The 16,172-nt window shown below is 39.6% G+C and overlaps 1 protein-coding gene, 1 long non-coding RNA gene and 1 pseudogene across 2 annotated transcripts; all 3 read left to right on the top strand.

Moving 5' to 3' along the window:
* Nucleotides 1–732: 732 nt before the first annotated feature.
* On the top strand, nucleotides 733–2,198 carry LOC114827401 (UDP-glycosyltransferase 74G1-like; annotated as a pseudogene).
* Nucleotides 2,199–3,231: 1,033 nt separating this feature from the next.
* Nucleotides 3,232–4,247, top strand: LOC114827603 (uncharacterized). Its single transcript, XR_003776700.2, has 2 exons — nucleotides 3,232–3,759; nucleotides 3,853–4,247. It is a non-coding gene; the product is annotated as an uncharacterized lncRNA (long non-coding RNA).
* An 829-nt stretch (nucleotides 4,248–5,076) lies between these two features.
* On the top strand, nucleotides 5,077–7,535 carry LOC114827601 (mogroside I-E synthase-like). Its single transcript, XM_029109694.2, has 2 exons — nucleotides 5,077–6,477; nucleotides 6,594–7,535. Exons 1-2 carry the CDS (start codon nucleotides 5,821–5,823, stop codon nucleotides 7,317–7,319), a joined length of 1,383 nt encoding a protein of 460 aa, XP_028965527.1. The 5' UTR covers nucleotides 5,077–5,820; the 3' UTR covers nucleotides 7,320–7,535.
* Nucleotides 7,536–16,172: the final 8,637 nt, after the last annotated feature.

Genomic DNA, 16,172 nt, shown 5'->3' on the forward strand with positions numbered 1-16,172 from the left:
CTGTCTAGACTGAACAGAACCACATTTGTGAATAGTTGTTGTAACGATGCCCACAAATCAAAAATTCAAAAGACAAGTTGAACATTCCCCTAGTGCTGCTTTAGTCTTCTTAAGTGATCGAGTCTTGGTACACTTAAAGATTCAAAAATTCCTCATCTCCTCCACTCTTAACTTCAAAACCGCAATTGGAGCAACTTCAGCTGTTTCTGGAAGAAAGAGCTCCAACTGTTTATTTCTTGCTTGCAACCCTTATCATCATTCAATGTACAAGGCAATCCATGTGGTTCATGCAATGCAAGAACCAACTCCTTTACACGGAGATCAACTCATCTTCAGTTTGATTGGGTCTTCCTATTGAAATCTCAACTGTATCGGTCTCCTTGACACACGTCATCAGGGACAATCCCAATTTCATATGATCGACTTTGCGGTTCTTGTGAACTAACATTTTGTTTGGTATCTAATTCTTCTTCAGCAAGACAATTCTCTGGGCGAAGTGGGTGCTAGCCTATTAGGTGAAATTTTTGGGTCCTCTTAGAGAAATTTTTGTGTCCTGTAAGAGGACCGCGTCATTCTGGTTCTTGTGTAATTGTGTTTCATGGGCGTACAGATGATGTGTTTCCTGGGTGGATTAAAAAATTTCATGAGTGCTAGCGCCCAAAACCATTATAAGAGAACGAAAAATCTTCACAAAGAAACGGGGGTCTGGCAACCCAATTCAGATCAAGTAAAATGGAGACTAGCAGCACACCGAGACCCAAGTCCAGGTTAAAACAGAGTTTTATTCTTATTTTTTTTATTTATCATTTAATTTGAGATTTTTATTTTATTTTATTTCCAAGAACCATTTCTCTTTCCGAAGCTTATGCAATAATGAGATGTATCGAAATCCAATAGGATCCTCTCCGGATCCTTTTGATGAGGATCTTAGGGATTCGTAAATTGTGTCTGTTCATGATACATGGTACATTGTATGGCTAGTTTTTATCAGGTACTGTTTGTGTTTAATTTTAAATAAAAATATTTAAAATGATTTCTGACCGTACGATGTACGATGAACATACATGATTCACAGATCTCAAGATCCTCACAAAAAAAATCCGGATTCTATCGAAATTACTTGGTTCTAAACTGGCAAACTCCACATCATGACTTGCGTAAGAAGACTCCAACATCTACTGTTTGGAGGACGGATTGTAGACTTCATCTTCTTTCTTGAAATATTTTATTATACTTCGATGTATCTTATACTCCAGCCTTTTAGCTATTAGATTTTGTTATTGATCTTTGACCAAGGATTTATCGGCCAAAAACTCCCTACTAAAAGCTTAGATTTTGTTATTCATTCTGGAAAGTTGGGTCGATAACTTTTAGTGAGCGTCTTGGGAACTTTTGAGCTCAGGGTCTCCGGCTGATTGTGTTATTAATGATTCATTCATGCCTTGGCCTTTGGATGTCGGCAAGAACTTTTGGAATAGCCGGGGGCGGTTTCTTCACTCAGTACCATGTCCACGAAAGGCTTTCGAAGCTTCCTCTTGGTGATGATCATTCTCAAATTACCTTCGTGGGTTGCCACCCCTTGATCCTTTGGACTTCCCATCGTTTGTTTACAACTTGGGGTCTTACCCGGCTTTCTATGAACTGGCTGTGGGACAGTTCTCCAATGTTGACAAACTTGAATGGGTCCTCTGCAACACATTTATAGTTGGAAGAACAAGTCTCTCTCTCTCTCTCTCTCTCTCTGCAACACATATTCTTTCTCTCTCTGCAACACATATTCTGCTTAGGTGGTGGATTGGATGGCTAAGTTTTGGCAATTGAGGACCGTAGGACCAACTACACTGTCCCAGTACTTGCACAAGCGACTTGAAGACGACAAAGAATATGGTGTGAATCTCTTACAAGACAATGATGCCGGCATAAAATGGCTAAACGGAAGGTTAAAAGGGTATGTCGCTTACGTATCGTTTGGCACTGTAGTGACACTCGAAGTTGAGCAAATGGAGGAGCTTGCTTGGGGATTGAATAGGAGCAATAGTAATTTCTTGTGGGTGGTTAGAGAATCAGAAGCAGCAAAGGTCCCAAAAGGTCGCAGAGGAGACATCGGCAAGGAATTGGAAAGAGCCTCTAAGAAAAGATTTGAACTATTTGGATCAAACAAAAGACATGGTACAAAACTAAGCGCAATGGCGTTCTAGGATTCATGTAGCCGACCCCACTTAGTGGGATAAGGCTTTGTTGTTATTGTGGATATCGTTGTTACATATGTTGATGAACTTTTGGTCCTGATGTGCATACAAGCTGTTCTGCTGCATTGTTCTCCTAGTCTTACTGGTTTCTGCTGGTGCTAACATGATATGGTTTTCATATATGATGTTTCAATTACTACCATGCACATAGGGTTTTGATTCAATTCATTTGGATCGGTTATAAACTTCTAAATAATATTCTCGTTAGACTGAATCGAACCCAATGTTCGAACAGTCTGTCATTAATCTTTAGTTTTGTAGTGTGCTGTTGTTAAAGAATATCTCATACTCTTACCAAATTCATAACTTCAAGTATCGGCATCTTTAACATTCGAAAATCCCCCATCTCCTGTCCTCAATAATTCTCTCCTTAGAAGCGTAACTCGTAAGGAAGCCTTAGCACGAAAATTAAAGAACGCGAAAGCCAAGTAAGTGGCTCCAAGGACATCCAACATTGTTTTGTGTCTAATTCTTCTTCAGCAAGACAATCTCCCTACTCCTGATGTGAAAAATATGAATGCTGTTGTTGCTCCAGTGAGATGAACTTACTTGGATATGTAAATTTTGGATTTGATATTTTGTGTGTGTTTATATTTATGATGCTATATTTTTTGTAGTGTACTTCTTTAAAAGTAACGCCTATGCAAGCTAAAAGCACTTTTTTGTTTTTTCTGCTAAATGCAAATGGAAAACGTTTTTAGCCCCATTCCAAAAGCAATTTTAAACTGACTCTGCATCTCTTTTGCTTCTTGAATAGTAGATGCTCTTACATGCCACATTGCTACTCAACTATTCTCTTTTAAGTCACGTTTTTTGGTCAATGGTCCTAGGAGAGATTCCTTTTTCTTATTGATCATTCAACAACTTCACTTGCTTAATTTGAAACGATTCTTTAGAAAGCACTTCTATGAGCCAAAAGAACTTCTTCGTTTTTCTGCCTAATGCAAATGGAAAATGTATTTAGCCATTCCAAAAACAATTTTAAACCGGTTTTGCAACGACCTGTTCCTAAATATTACGATTTTCGTCCTGAAAGGAATTTTACAAAATTACTATTTTAGATATTTTAGATATTTATATTATTTTATTATTTGTGTAACCGTGGGGCCCACACCCCACTTCCCCCTTCTTCCCCGTGTCTTCCTCCCCTCAATACTCTCAAACACCCTATCGCTACAATTCCCTCAATTATCTGAAACCTTGTATCCTTTCTCTTCTCTGCACCGAAGGCCACAGACCACCCCCATGATACCATCCTAAACCTCCGTTTAAATCGTACCTCTAAACCCTCAAATTAAGCTTATACGCGGACTGGGAAATCGAATGGTGGTGCTGCATGTCCAGTTTGATGACGGAATGGAGCTGAACAAGGAGCTTCATAATTCTCGCCGAATTCAGGGAGCAACTCAGCCTTCCGGTCTGTGTTTTGGCTCGAGATTTCCCCTATAATGTCTCAGGTATCATCCTCAAGCCCTGCATGTTCGAATCGACTTGGAATCAGGTGTTCTGGGTAAGCTTCTAAGCTTTTAGTAGGGAAAATTACTGACAATGAGAGAGATTTGAAGGATTAAGCCTCTGCATGTATTGGTGTTATTATTCCCAGAAAACCAGCAAGGAAATCCAGAGAAGTCTTGTCGCATCGAAGTGAATTTGACTCGATTTCATCTGTTACGACTCCCTGAGGAAATTATCTGAATTTCTGGTGATATTCTAGTGCAAACCCATGCGAAACCGAGGTGTTTCACCTCTGTGCAACTCCGGTGAAATCTGAGACAAATCTACCCTCTTTCATCTTTAATCTGTGACTGGGTAAATCCTAAACCCTTATTTGGTGTTGTGAACGAATTTGGGATGTAAATCCATGTAGGAAATGAGCTCATTTTAATTTCTGTGTAGTTCCTGTTAATTAACGGAAAAGGTATATATTCCGTTACTCATATTAGGTGTTGGAATTTGTACAATGTTAGAGTATGCTTAGTAAAGCTAAGTGTTATTTTATAGGTGCGATCAGTGGCGGATTCAGGAAATAATGTTTGGGGGGTCAACAAAGATAGTGCGCGCAGCGCGAATTTTTTTTTTCATAGAAACGGCATGCATATCGTCATTTCATCGGGTCTTGGTAGGATAGCGTGATCAGCCTCTCGCCGATAGTTACCATACTAAAAGGTGCCTTCACTTTCCCTGACAACCAAAAATAAACATAAAATTGGGTTGGATGGTTCATAATAAATATAAAATTCTGATGTCAATATGGTGGTTCATAATAATATTTTTTAGAGATTATATTAATTTATGTTGAATATAAAGAGAAATAAAGTTGTTAAATATGTGGATGTGGAAATGGCACACACATCATTACCATTAATTTATGTCAAATATGTGGATGTGGACGCATGGGAACTTTGCAATCTGCACCAGGACTTAATGGTGACATCTTCAACTTGACACACGAACCGAATTGACAGCCTATGGCTTTTTACACAAAGCAAGCAATTTGATGCTAGCTGTACAAATTTGATTGGAGAGAAACTAAGAAAAAAAATTAAATAAGAAGAGTGTGTGGTCACGTGGTGTGAAAGGAAGAGAGAGAACGTCTTCGTCTTCGTCTTCCTCTTCCGTCAAACCGAACGAAAACCAGAAGAAACCCAAAAAAATGCAGCAGCTCCAAGAGGTCGCACCAGCAGCTTTAAGGGGTCGCACCAGCAGCTTTAAGGGGTCGCACCAGCAGCTCCAAGGGACCTCTAAGGTTATTTCCATGGCTTCCAAGGGGTCGTGCGACCCCATTGCCCCCACTGTGGCTCCGCCTCTGGGTGCGATGTTAGGGTTACAAACTTCGATTGTGGCACCTATTATGGATCTTGGTTGCATTATCGGTGAGTGGATCCCTTCTTAAAGGGAGAGAAATTTTTCATTGTGATGGGGACACGAGTGATACATCATCTGTTTTTATGCGAGTGGTGGTCAATTTTATTTTTGAAGTTATTAATTTTTTAACACACATATCCTACTATTTATATAATGACACGTGGTGTACTACCCCGTGTGCCGGTCACATTGAAAAATCTCTCTTAAAAAGGGCCTTTGTTTTTAGCCATTAGATCAAATTTCAAGTGCCCGAATTGGTGGATTTGGTGGAACCGGATCCCTTTCCGTTTTCAAGAACCATATTTCTCTTTTGGATAATGTTAGGAAGACTACATATAGAGAAAAAAATTGCAAACTAAATGATGTACTGTCACCAATAGGAATAAGCATGTTTATACCAATCATCAACTTTCACGTATTTTAATTTCCAAAATTTTGTCCACAAATTTTTTCTCTCTACCATTAACTCTCTTTTTTGGACCTTTTAATATACATCAAAGAGACGTATCCAAATTACCTTGGTCAAAACTAAGAACCATCCAATTTGTCCTGTGTGTAAAGATGTGACTTGCCTGACAAGGAATCAACATCTGCAGTTTCGTGGACTGATTGTGCACTTCATCTTCCTCTTATATAATTGGCTTCTACACTTTCTCCTAAATATTCAAACACATTTCCGAGCAAAGCTTCTAATTTAGAGCAGAAAATGGAGAAAGGACAGCTGAAAGCCTACAAAGCTCACTGCTTGATCTTACCCTATCCGAGCCAAGGCCACATGAATCCGATGCTCCAATTTGCCAAGCTTCTAGATCACAAAGGAGTGAGAGCCACTCTCGTGACGACTCGCTTTCTCTACAAGACAATGCACAGCTCAGGATCGAGCAGCGCAGCTTGGGAGACCATCTCCGATGGCTTCGATGATGCTGGGAGAGGGGACACAAACACAGACATATATTTGGGAAGGTTCTGGCAAGTGGGGTCAAAAACTTTGGCCGAGCTTCTTGAGAAGCTTTCGAACTCAGGGTCCCCCGTGGATTGTGTTGTCTATGATGCATTCATGCCTTGGCCTTTGGATGTCGCCAGGAAGCTTGGAATAGCGGGGGCAGTTTACTTCACTCAGTCTTGTGCTGTTGACAATGTCTACTACCATGTCCACAGAGGGCTGTTGAAGCTTCCTCTTGCTGATGGTCATTCTCAAATTTCACTTCCCGGGTTGCCAGCGCTGGATCCTTTGGACTTGCCATCGTTTGTTTACGATTGTAGATCTTACCCGGCTTTCTACAGCATGCTTGTGGGTCAGTTCTCGAATGTCGACAAAGCTGATTGGGTCCTGTGCAACACCTTTTATGAGTTGGAAGAACAAGTGAGTACATTGTGAAGTTCTCTCAATCATTTTTATTCACAGTTTTAGCTTTGATTTGATTAATTTTTAATTAGTTCAAGTAAATTAAACTAATTGCTATTGATTTTTCTGCTTAGGTGGTGGATTGGATGGCAAAGCTTTGGCGATTGAGGACCGTTGGACCAACTATACCGTCCAACTACTTGAATAAGAGACTCAAAGATGACAAAGAATACAATGTCAACTTCTTCAAATCAGACAATGATGCCTGCATAAAATGGCTAAACGAGAGGCCAAAAGGTTCCATTGCTTATGTATCATTTGGCAGCATAGCGAAACTCGAAGATGAACAAATGGAGGAGCTGGCTTGGGGCTTGAGGAGGAGCAAAAGTAGTTTCTTGTGGGTGGTTAGAGAATCAGAAGCGGCCAAGGTCCCTAAAGGGTTTATCGAGGAGACATCCGAGAAGGGTTTAGTGGTTTCGTGGTGCCCCCAAATGGAGGTTTTGGCTCACAAGGCGGTTGGATGCTTCGTCACACATTGCGGTTGGAACTCAACTTTGGAGGCATTGAGTTTGGGGGTTCCGATGGTGGCATTGCCACAGTGGAGTGACCAGCGTACAAATGCCAAATACATTATGGATGTGTGGAAAGTAGGGGTTAGAGCTCCAACTGATGAGAAAGGGGTTGTGAGACAAGACGTATTAGAACAATGTATAAGTGAAGTAATGGAGGGGGAGATAGGGGAAGAAATACAGAAGAACGCCGTGAAATGGAAAGAATTGGCCCGAAAAGCAGTGGATGAGGGCGGAAGCTCTGATAAAAACATTGACGAGTTCATTGCAAAACTGCAGAATCAAAGCTAGTGCCAAAGTCCAACAAAATCGAATCGAATAACTGTCTTGGTTTGTAGCAAAAGAATCGAATATCTGTGTTGATCCAACTCGACCTTATAGGTCCCACCTCATGTAAGAGTTGCACTAATAGCCTATCTTACCGAATTTTCTCTTACATTAGAGACATGTATTTCAAATATGTTAGTGGAAAAAATATGCATATGTGCATGTGATCTTGTCTATTAATTGCAACCAAATAAGAGAATTATATAACAAATTAATACGAGCTCGTTCGTAGAACTTGACCTTACAAAAATGGCTTGTAATAGAAGAGAAGGGAGTTACTGTTAAGAGTACAGTTGCCTGCCGTGATCATAAGAAAGTTTAAAATATTTTTTTAATTTAGCGATGTATTTACGTTAATTTAATATCAAAGTCGCTATCCACAATGTAGAATTAAAAACGCTCTATCTCAGGTCATCTCCAATGGCTAGGCTATATTTGTATGGAGCTCACTAGACTATTATTTGGCCAAAGGGGCATCAGGCTGGCCAAATGTAGCTCCTCCCAACCCTTTTTTGGAGCTTGGCTCCTTAGTTGCAATAATTGATTCAAATTCAATGACTAGATTTGAAAACATTCAACGGTACTTTAATTAAATTAACCAATAAATTTTTGGGAAACAGCAAAAAATGGGACAACTTCTTAATCTTAAGACAGAAATAGGACAAACCAGCCATGTGCACCAAGCACAAAATCGAAATTACTAAAATACCCACATATAAATACTAAAAATCATCAGTCCATTGCACCATTATTCTCGTTTGGAAGAGAGGGATGTCGACAGAGATCTGTGAGCTCTGGGTTTCTGATTTCGAAGAGAGGGAAGTCCAAAGAGAGGCAAGAAGAATGAGCTAGGTTTCGGGTTGACCTTACACAAATGTGGTGACTGGCATCGAAGAATCCAAGGATTTGGAGCCGATGAGCGCAGAGGAACTGCTAGGATCCCTCCTAGTTCATGAGTAACGCATTGAGAAGAATGCAAGCACCACAATGTTAGAGCAAGCTTTGGAGTCAAAGTTGAATATTGACAAACCAAATGGAGGTCATGGACAATGGAACTCACGTCATGGGTGTTCATCCAATCGTAGCCAAGGACGAGGCCGAGGAAAAGGTCAAGGCTATGCACAAAATCGAGGTTAGTTTCAAGAGTGGAGATCTGCTCGAGGAAAGGCACATATCCAGTGCCACAACTGCAAGGAATATGGATGTTATGCCAATAAATGTTCATATAAAAATGGTGAGCATGTTAACATGGCAAAGTCAAGTGGACATTCTGATGAGGAATTTACAGTCTTACTAGCACACCATGATCCAGCAGCCAACAAGACATTTGGTATTTGGATTTTGGTGCAAGTAACCACATGTGTCAGAATAAGGAGTTCTTTACCGAACTCAAAGATGAGGCCTATGCATCTATGAGTCTCAGTGACTCCTCAAAGCTACCAATTGAAGGCGGGAAAATCAAGATCATCCAGAAGGATGGTAGAAAATGATACATTTCCGATACCTACTACATACTAGGTATGAAGAGCAACATTCTGAGCGTTGGTCAACTGCTCCAGAAATGATACATTATACATAGGGAGAATATACTTCTCAATCTTAAGAATACAAGAAGAAAGCTTATTGGACATGTTTGAATGTCAAATAACCGAATGTTCCCGTTGAATTTGAACACAAAGATTGGAAGTTGCAACATCGGTTTGGCCATCTTCATTTTAAGGGCGTAAAGTTATTGTCAAGTGGAGGAATGGTTGGTGGTTTACCCCAGATTGAAGCCACAAGCCAAGTATGTGAAGGTTGTGTGCTTGGCAAGCAAGCACGACTCTCATTTCATATTGGTGATGCATGTAGAGCAAATGCACCACTACAGTTGGTGAATATGGATATATGTGGTCTGTTGGATCCCATGTCCTATAGTGGTAATAGGTATTTTATTACTTTCATTGATGATTTTAATAGAAAGACTTGGGTTTATTTTCTCAAGGAGAAGTTGGCTCCCTTAGGAGTTTTCAAGGAGTTCAAGGCACTCACAGAGGCTGAGAGCAACCACAAGCTTATGGTTGTGAGATCAAATTGAGGTGGAGAATACACCTTCAATGCTTTCCATGCATACTACAAGGAGTAAGGAATTAGGCATCAACTAATTGCTGCCTATACCCCACAACAAAATGGGACAGCCAAGAGAAAGAATCAAACCATTCTTGACATGACAAGGTACATGCTTAAGGATAAAGGTTTGCCAAAAGAATTGTGGGCATATGTTGTAGCTTGTTCAATTTCTTTGTTGAATCTATGTCCAACAAAAAGTGTCAAGAAGATGACAACATAAGAGGCTTAAAGTAGATACAAACTGAATGTTGCACACCTAAGAGTTTTTTGGGTGTGTTGCATATGCTCAAGTTCCAGAAGTCAATAGGAGGAAGCTCGATGATCGAGGTGATAAGTGTGTGTTTGTGGCTATAGTGAAGAGTCCAAGGCATACAAGCTCTACAACTTACTAACTGGCAAACTAGTAGTTAGTATATATGTCATCTCTAGCAAGGAAGAGACATGGAAGTGGAACAACAAAGAAGTCAGTAAGAGACTCGATGATCGAAGTGATTAGTGTGTGATTGTGGGCTATAGTGAAGAGTCTAAGGCATACAAGCTTTACAACTCACTAACTGGCAAACTAGTAGTTAGTAGAGATGTCATATTTAGTGAGGAAGAGACATGGATGTGGAACAACAAAGAAGTCAGTAAAAGAAGATTGTTTCCACTGGTTTTGAAGAACTTGAAGTTCTACCACATGTTAAGCAACAACCTGCTCAATCAATCACAACAACTCCATTGCACAGAACTACAAGGAGTGGTCCTACATCTAGTGAATAAAACAGCTACTCAACTCCAATAAGGCTAAAAAGTCTCACCGAGATATATAGACAAGAAGAAGAAAAAGAAGAAACCAACCTTTTCTGCTTGTATGCAAACCATAAGTCTCTCTCATTCAATAAAGCTGTGGAAGAAGATCGTTGGAGAACATCCAAGGAGGAAGAAATCCATGCCATCGAGAAGAATGACACTTAAGAGTTGATAAAACTCCCACCAAATCAGAAGGCTATTGGTGTCAAGTGGGTGTACAATATCAAAACATTGCAGATAGAAGTGTGGATCTGTACAAATCGAGGCTTGTAGCGAAGGGTTACAAACACAAGTATGGAAGGACTATGATGAAGTCTATGCTCTAGTTGTGTAACGACCCGTCCCTAAAAATTACTGTTTTTATAATTTTAAAATGTGAAATTATGAAAATGCCCTTAAGGTAAATACGTTGACTTTTGTTGACCGCCTTGTTGTGTCATGTAAGATCCGTTTCTTGGCGTATCCTCGTAGTATTCATCACTATGAACATGTGGATGCAAACGAAACGTAATTTGGAGTTATAACGAAGATGTTATAAGCGAACAAAATTGAGGGCATAATGGTCATTTGATCATCATCCGGAAGGTTCCAGATTTCTGGAGCGAAGATCTGTGAAGCCACGTGTGTGGTTGTGATGGAAAAGGAAGGAAATAAAATGAGGGGTGGGGACCAATTAGAGGGTGAGGTGAGGGAATGAACCAATAGGAGAGGAAAGAAATGAGGGAAATGAAGGAAGAAAGAAATAGGGGAAAAATTGGACCCGTTGTGACCCACTACCCGACTTGTCGAGTTTCATGCTTTTCGACGCTGATTATGGCATTTTTACGGCTATCTAAGGCTCGCCACCACCTGGAAAACATTTCCCATCATTCCCTCTTCCTTTTCCACCCCCAAAATTGATGAAAATTGGCCTTGAAATTATGAAACCTGCACCGGTGGGTACAACAGTACCATGCCTTCGATCCACCATTTTTAAAACATTTTTATTTGATTACCACCACTAATATACTCCCCCTAACCTCATGAAGAAAGGCCAGGCAGTGGTTGAGGTGTCGGAGGTCGTTTTAAGGTCAAATCGAGAACACCTATTTCTAGGGATTCTTGTGGTTCTTGGCGTTTTTAGGCCACTTCCTGGCCAAATTGGACTTCGGTCCAGGTATGATGTTCCCCTCATTGAGATCTACTTGCCTGTAAAATTTGGGAGTTTTTAGAGTTAGTCGGAAAATTGGGTTTCCGTTCATCAAAAACTGCCACATGAGTCCCTATGGCGACGCGTAGGGGGAACTCGAGGTCCCTCCCTAGGTCTTTCGACGTGCCAAATCCAAAACCTTTATCCGTTTTCTTAAATTCTATCATTTAGGTAGTTTTACTAAATGACCTCTATACGTGTTTAGGTGCGTTAATAGGAAGCGACTCCATCTTCACTAGTTCGAGTGACTCTCGGGCAATGGATCACCCGTGAGTGGACCCATTTTTAACTTATATGTTTTTATAAAATATTAGCCTAACGCGAATTCCATATTTCATGATTTGAATATGATTTATAATATGCTTTATGGACTTTTATAATTATGGTTTACGAAATAGTTGATTTATCGAAATTACATTTTATTAAAGGTATTGAATTATGGGATTTTCATATACGGATTTCTATGTTTTTCGAATACGATTTATAATATAGTTTTAGGAACATGAATTATTTTATGGATTTCATGATTACAATTTATCTTAGACTATGAGATGAGATTTTGAGTTTGTGAGCTCCAGATTTGATGTGAGATTTTTGAGGTATGTTTTTGGTACTTACCTAGTGGGTTATCATATGGTACATCTGTACACCATGAGTATAAATGTCTATGGCCATGAGACACAGTTGATGAGGATGAGTGAGATATGATATATGATATACCCCAGCTTCACTAGCCACGGCTAGTGTCAATGTGGATGTATGCTATTTTATACAGCTTCACCTTCAGATGATGGACAGGTTATTCAACTTCACCTTTAGGTGATGGACATGTACTACCTTCGGGTGACTATGATACCCCTAGTTGAGTACATCACAGATACGATTTACAAATGTTTTACGAACGTTTTTCATGGCATGCTACGATTTTTCAGAAAACCTATTATGTAGTATTATATATGTTTTCCAAACAGGGGTTATTATGTTCATTAAGAAAGTGGTTTTCCTATTACTAGTATTATCATTATATACTTTGGTCTACTCACCTTTTCTGTTTTTGCATCCCCTCAAGAGTTAGAATCAAGGCATATGATCTCGGCGTCAGGGCACTTCGGCTTAGGCATCTTCGAGCCTCTTCTGTGTGAGTCTCATTCCTTGGTTTGTACCTTTCTATAATAATTCTTTCTCGTTATACTCGAGTAGTTGTATGCTCTAAATAGGATTCTGCAGTGGTTTTAAATGGCTTCGTCACCCTTGGGTATTGGCTAGCACGTGCCTACCCTGGTATGTGGGGATATCGAGGTTGGGGCGTGTCAAGTTGCAAGACTTAACATGGTAAGATTGCTAATCTCGCTTGCTAGTCATCATAAATGGAAAAAAAAATTATCAACTAGATATCAAGTCAGCCTTCCTTAATGGATTTCTTGACGAAGAAGTGTACGTGGAACAATCGGAAGGCTTTCGAGTACAAAGAGAAGAAGAAAAGGTGTATCATTTGAAGAAGGCTTTGTATGGCCTCAAGCAAGCACCACGAGCTTGGAACTCAAGGATTAACAACTACCTTTACCAAAATGGATTTTAGAAATGTCCATACAAGCATTCAGTTTACATGAAGAATGGTGCAAAAATAGAGTTCTTAATTCTTTGTCTCTATGTAGATGACTTGTTATTTACAAGAAACTATGACGTTATGTTCCGGGAGTTCAAGCAATCCATGTTCAATGAATTCAAGATGACTGACAATGGATTAATGTCATACTTTCTGGCATAGAGATGAAGCAAGAAAGTGATGGTATCTACATCTCTTAACAAAAGTACATGAGAGACATATTGGAGAAGTTCAATATGGACAAGTGCAATGTTGTTAACACTCTAGTTGCAAATGGATTGAAGTTGTCCAAGGAAGGAGAAGGCGAGTTTGTAAACTCAACCGTGTACAAAAGCCTCGTTGGAAGCCTAAGGTGCCTTATAATCACAAAACCGGATATAGTTTATGGTGTTGGACTCGTGAGTCGGTACATGGAAACACCAAGAGAGTCTCATTGGCTGGCTACCAAGAGAATTTTGAGGTACATGATAGGTATTCTAAACTATGATTTGTTTTATAATTTGGTGAAGATGCAAAATTATTTGGTTATTCAGATAGTGATTGGGGATGTGACCAAGGTGAAAGGAAAACCACAACTGGCTTTTTTCTAGGATCAACAACTTTCTCATGGACTTCAAAGAAGCAATCAATTGTTGCTTTGTCATCTTATGAAACCGAGTATGTTGTTGTAGCCTCAACTGTGTGTGAGGCAATTTAGTTAAGAAATTTGTTAAAGTCATTGTGTCATTCACAAGTGGAATCGACTGTGATTCATGTGCATAACAAATCAGCAATCAAGCTTGCAAAGAATCATGTTCAACTTGGAAGGAGAAAGCACATTGATACCACGTTCCATTTTCTAAGTGACCATGTGAAACAAAGGATAACTGAATTTGTCTACTGCCATACCAAGGAACAAGTGGCTGACATATTCACTAAATCATTGCCAGTTGAGCCATTCAAGTTGCTGCGTGAAATGCTAGGCATGAAGGCATTTTGATTTGAGGGGGCATGTGGAAGTTCAAGGCAAAATAAATGCCAATAGTTACATATTGGTGAAATAGTTGTTTGCACAACTTTCCTTTTTTCAACATGTTTTTTCTCTTTGAATGTGTAGCTGCCTTGTTTGATTTTAAATGACAGCTATATTTGACTTTACATGGATAGCATTTAATGCTACGTTGTAGTATGTTTTGCAAAATCTCTATAAGAGGTGTGTGTACTTCTATTCCTATTCCAGTAATAAGAGTTGTAAACTCTTTTAATATATCAGAGTATTTTGTTCTTTTTCAAAGACTTGCTACTTTTTAATTTCTTTTTGTCAGTCCAGTTTCAAAATGAGTGAAGTGAGAGTTGTGATAGTTTGTAAACTTATCACCCATATGTTTTGGTACTGTTTGTACCATACTTGACTAATCCCGAAACTCTTAAGCACAGGTCAACATCATACCTTCAAGGACCCACTGAGGGGTTCATGTTGAGGCATCCCTGCCAAAACACAAGAGTTTCCCTCCAACCACGAGGCCAATCACAGCACGACACGTGTTAACATCAAAATAAAGCTCATAGAGTCTCACAACTGTGGACGAAAGCCGAAGACTATCCTCAACTATAAAAGAAGACCATTCTCCTACAATTAATCTCTAATGTCATTATTGTACTTAAACTAGCCATTAGAACCCACTAATGATGGTTATGCTTGAACCTATGTATTTGTGTAAACCCTTCACTATTAATAAGAACTCCTCATCTCCGTGGACGTAGCCAAACTTAGGGTGAACCACGTACATCTTTTGTTTGCTTCCCTATCTCTATCTCTTTACATATTATCCTCATTAGGTGACCGGAGCAACCGAGCGAAGGTCACAAACTTTACACTTTATGTTGTTCCAAAGTCTCGCTAATTTTGTGCATCAACAGGTATTGAGTTAGTATACTTTAAATATCAACAGCTCCATAGCCAGACGCCCTTCAATGTCGTCGTCGGCTCCATGAATTTCGAGGGAGTGATCGATGAGTCCATGTTTCGTGCCGAGAAAGAAGACGTCATCAGTTCATCTCCACCATAAACCTGGCTTCTGCCTCCGTAAACTGATGTAGAAAGACAGAAATAAACAAAATTCCCACCTTTAGGTGGAAGCAAGCAGAGGGCGAGACTTCAAATTTGGTCGTCAATCACTGTTCTGCTGCATTGTTTCCAAGTTTCTTACTGGTTTCTGCTGGTGCTAATATGATCTGGTTTTCATATACGATGTTTCAATTAGTACTATGCACATAGGGTTTTTTATTCAATTCATTTGATCGGTTATAAACTTCTAAATAATATTCTCATTAAACTGAATCGAACTCAATGTTCGAACAGTTTGTCATTAATCTTTAGTTTTGCAGTCTGCCGTTGTTAAAGAATAATCTCATACTCTTACCAAATTCATAACTTCAAGTCTCAGCATCTTTAACATGCGAAAATACCCCACCTCCTTGTTGGAATTTAGTTTGGAATTTAGGTTGTTATCTTGCGGGCCAAGGATTAGTTACTTGCCCATTAAGTATTTGAGTTTGTTTAGGATTTGGGTTAAGGTTTTAGTCTAGGGCTTGCTTTGGTCTTTCTCTATATAAAGACCTCTTTGTTTTGTTTCTGATTATCTATCAATAAAGCTATGTTTTTCCGGTACACTTTTCTACTTGGTATCAAGAGCAAGGTTGCTATCTCGAGAACCACCGTGTCGTCTGCCTGATTAGCCACCATCGCACCAGATCACTCTGCATCGCTGCACCTATATGGACTCCTATGACTGCAACCTATATACACTGGTTTAAGTTGTCACTGCTCGAATCAGTTTGCATCAGTTTGCCTCAATCGCATCTTGATTTTGCATCAGTCTGCATCTGCACCATTGTCGGACCACCATTTGCTTGCTGCATCTGCATCTGCACTGCACCTTTAATCTGCATTTGCACCAGGTATCATGTTCCTTATTCCTCAGTATTGTCATGGCATCTGCAAAGGATGATTCCTTACAAGCTATTGGTGTGAAATTGAATGGAAATAATTATGTGTATTGGGCATATGTGATGAAGAATTTTTTGATTGGAAAAGGCTTGTGGGGCTATGTTTGTGGAATGATATTCCAAATAACCCTAA

This window comes from Malus domestica, chromosome 10 (genome assembly GCF_042453785.1).
Source record: "Malus domestica chromosome 10, GDT2T_hap1".
Taxonomy (NCBI): Eukaryota; Viridiplantae; Streptophyta; class Magnoliopsida; order Rosales; family Rosaceae; genus Malus; species Malus domestica.

Excerpts from the sequence above, each read along its gene's own strand:
- LOC114827601 (XM_029109694.2), top strand. The coding sequence starts at position 5,821 with ATGGAGAAAGGACAGCTGAAAGCCTACAAAGCTCACTGCTTGATCTTA. Across the intron at positions 6,478-6,593 it reads TTTATGAGTTGGAAGAACAA|GTGGTGGATTGGATGGCAAA; the intron begins GTGAGTACATTG and ends TTTTCTGCTTAG.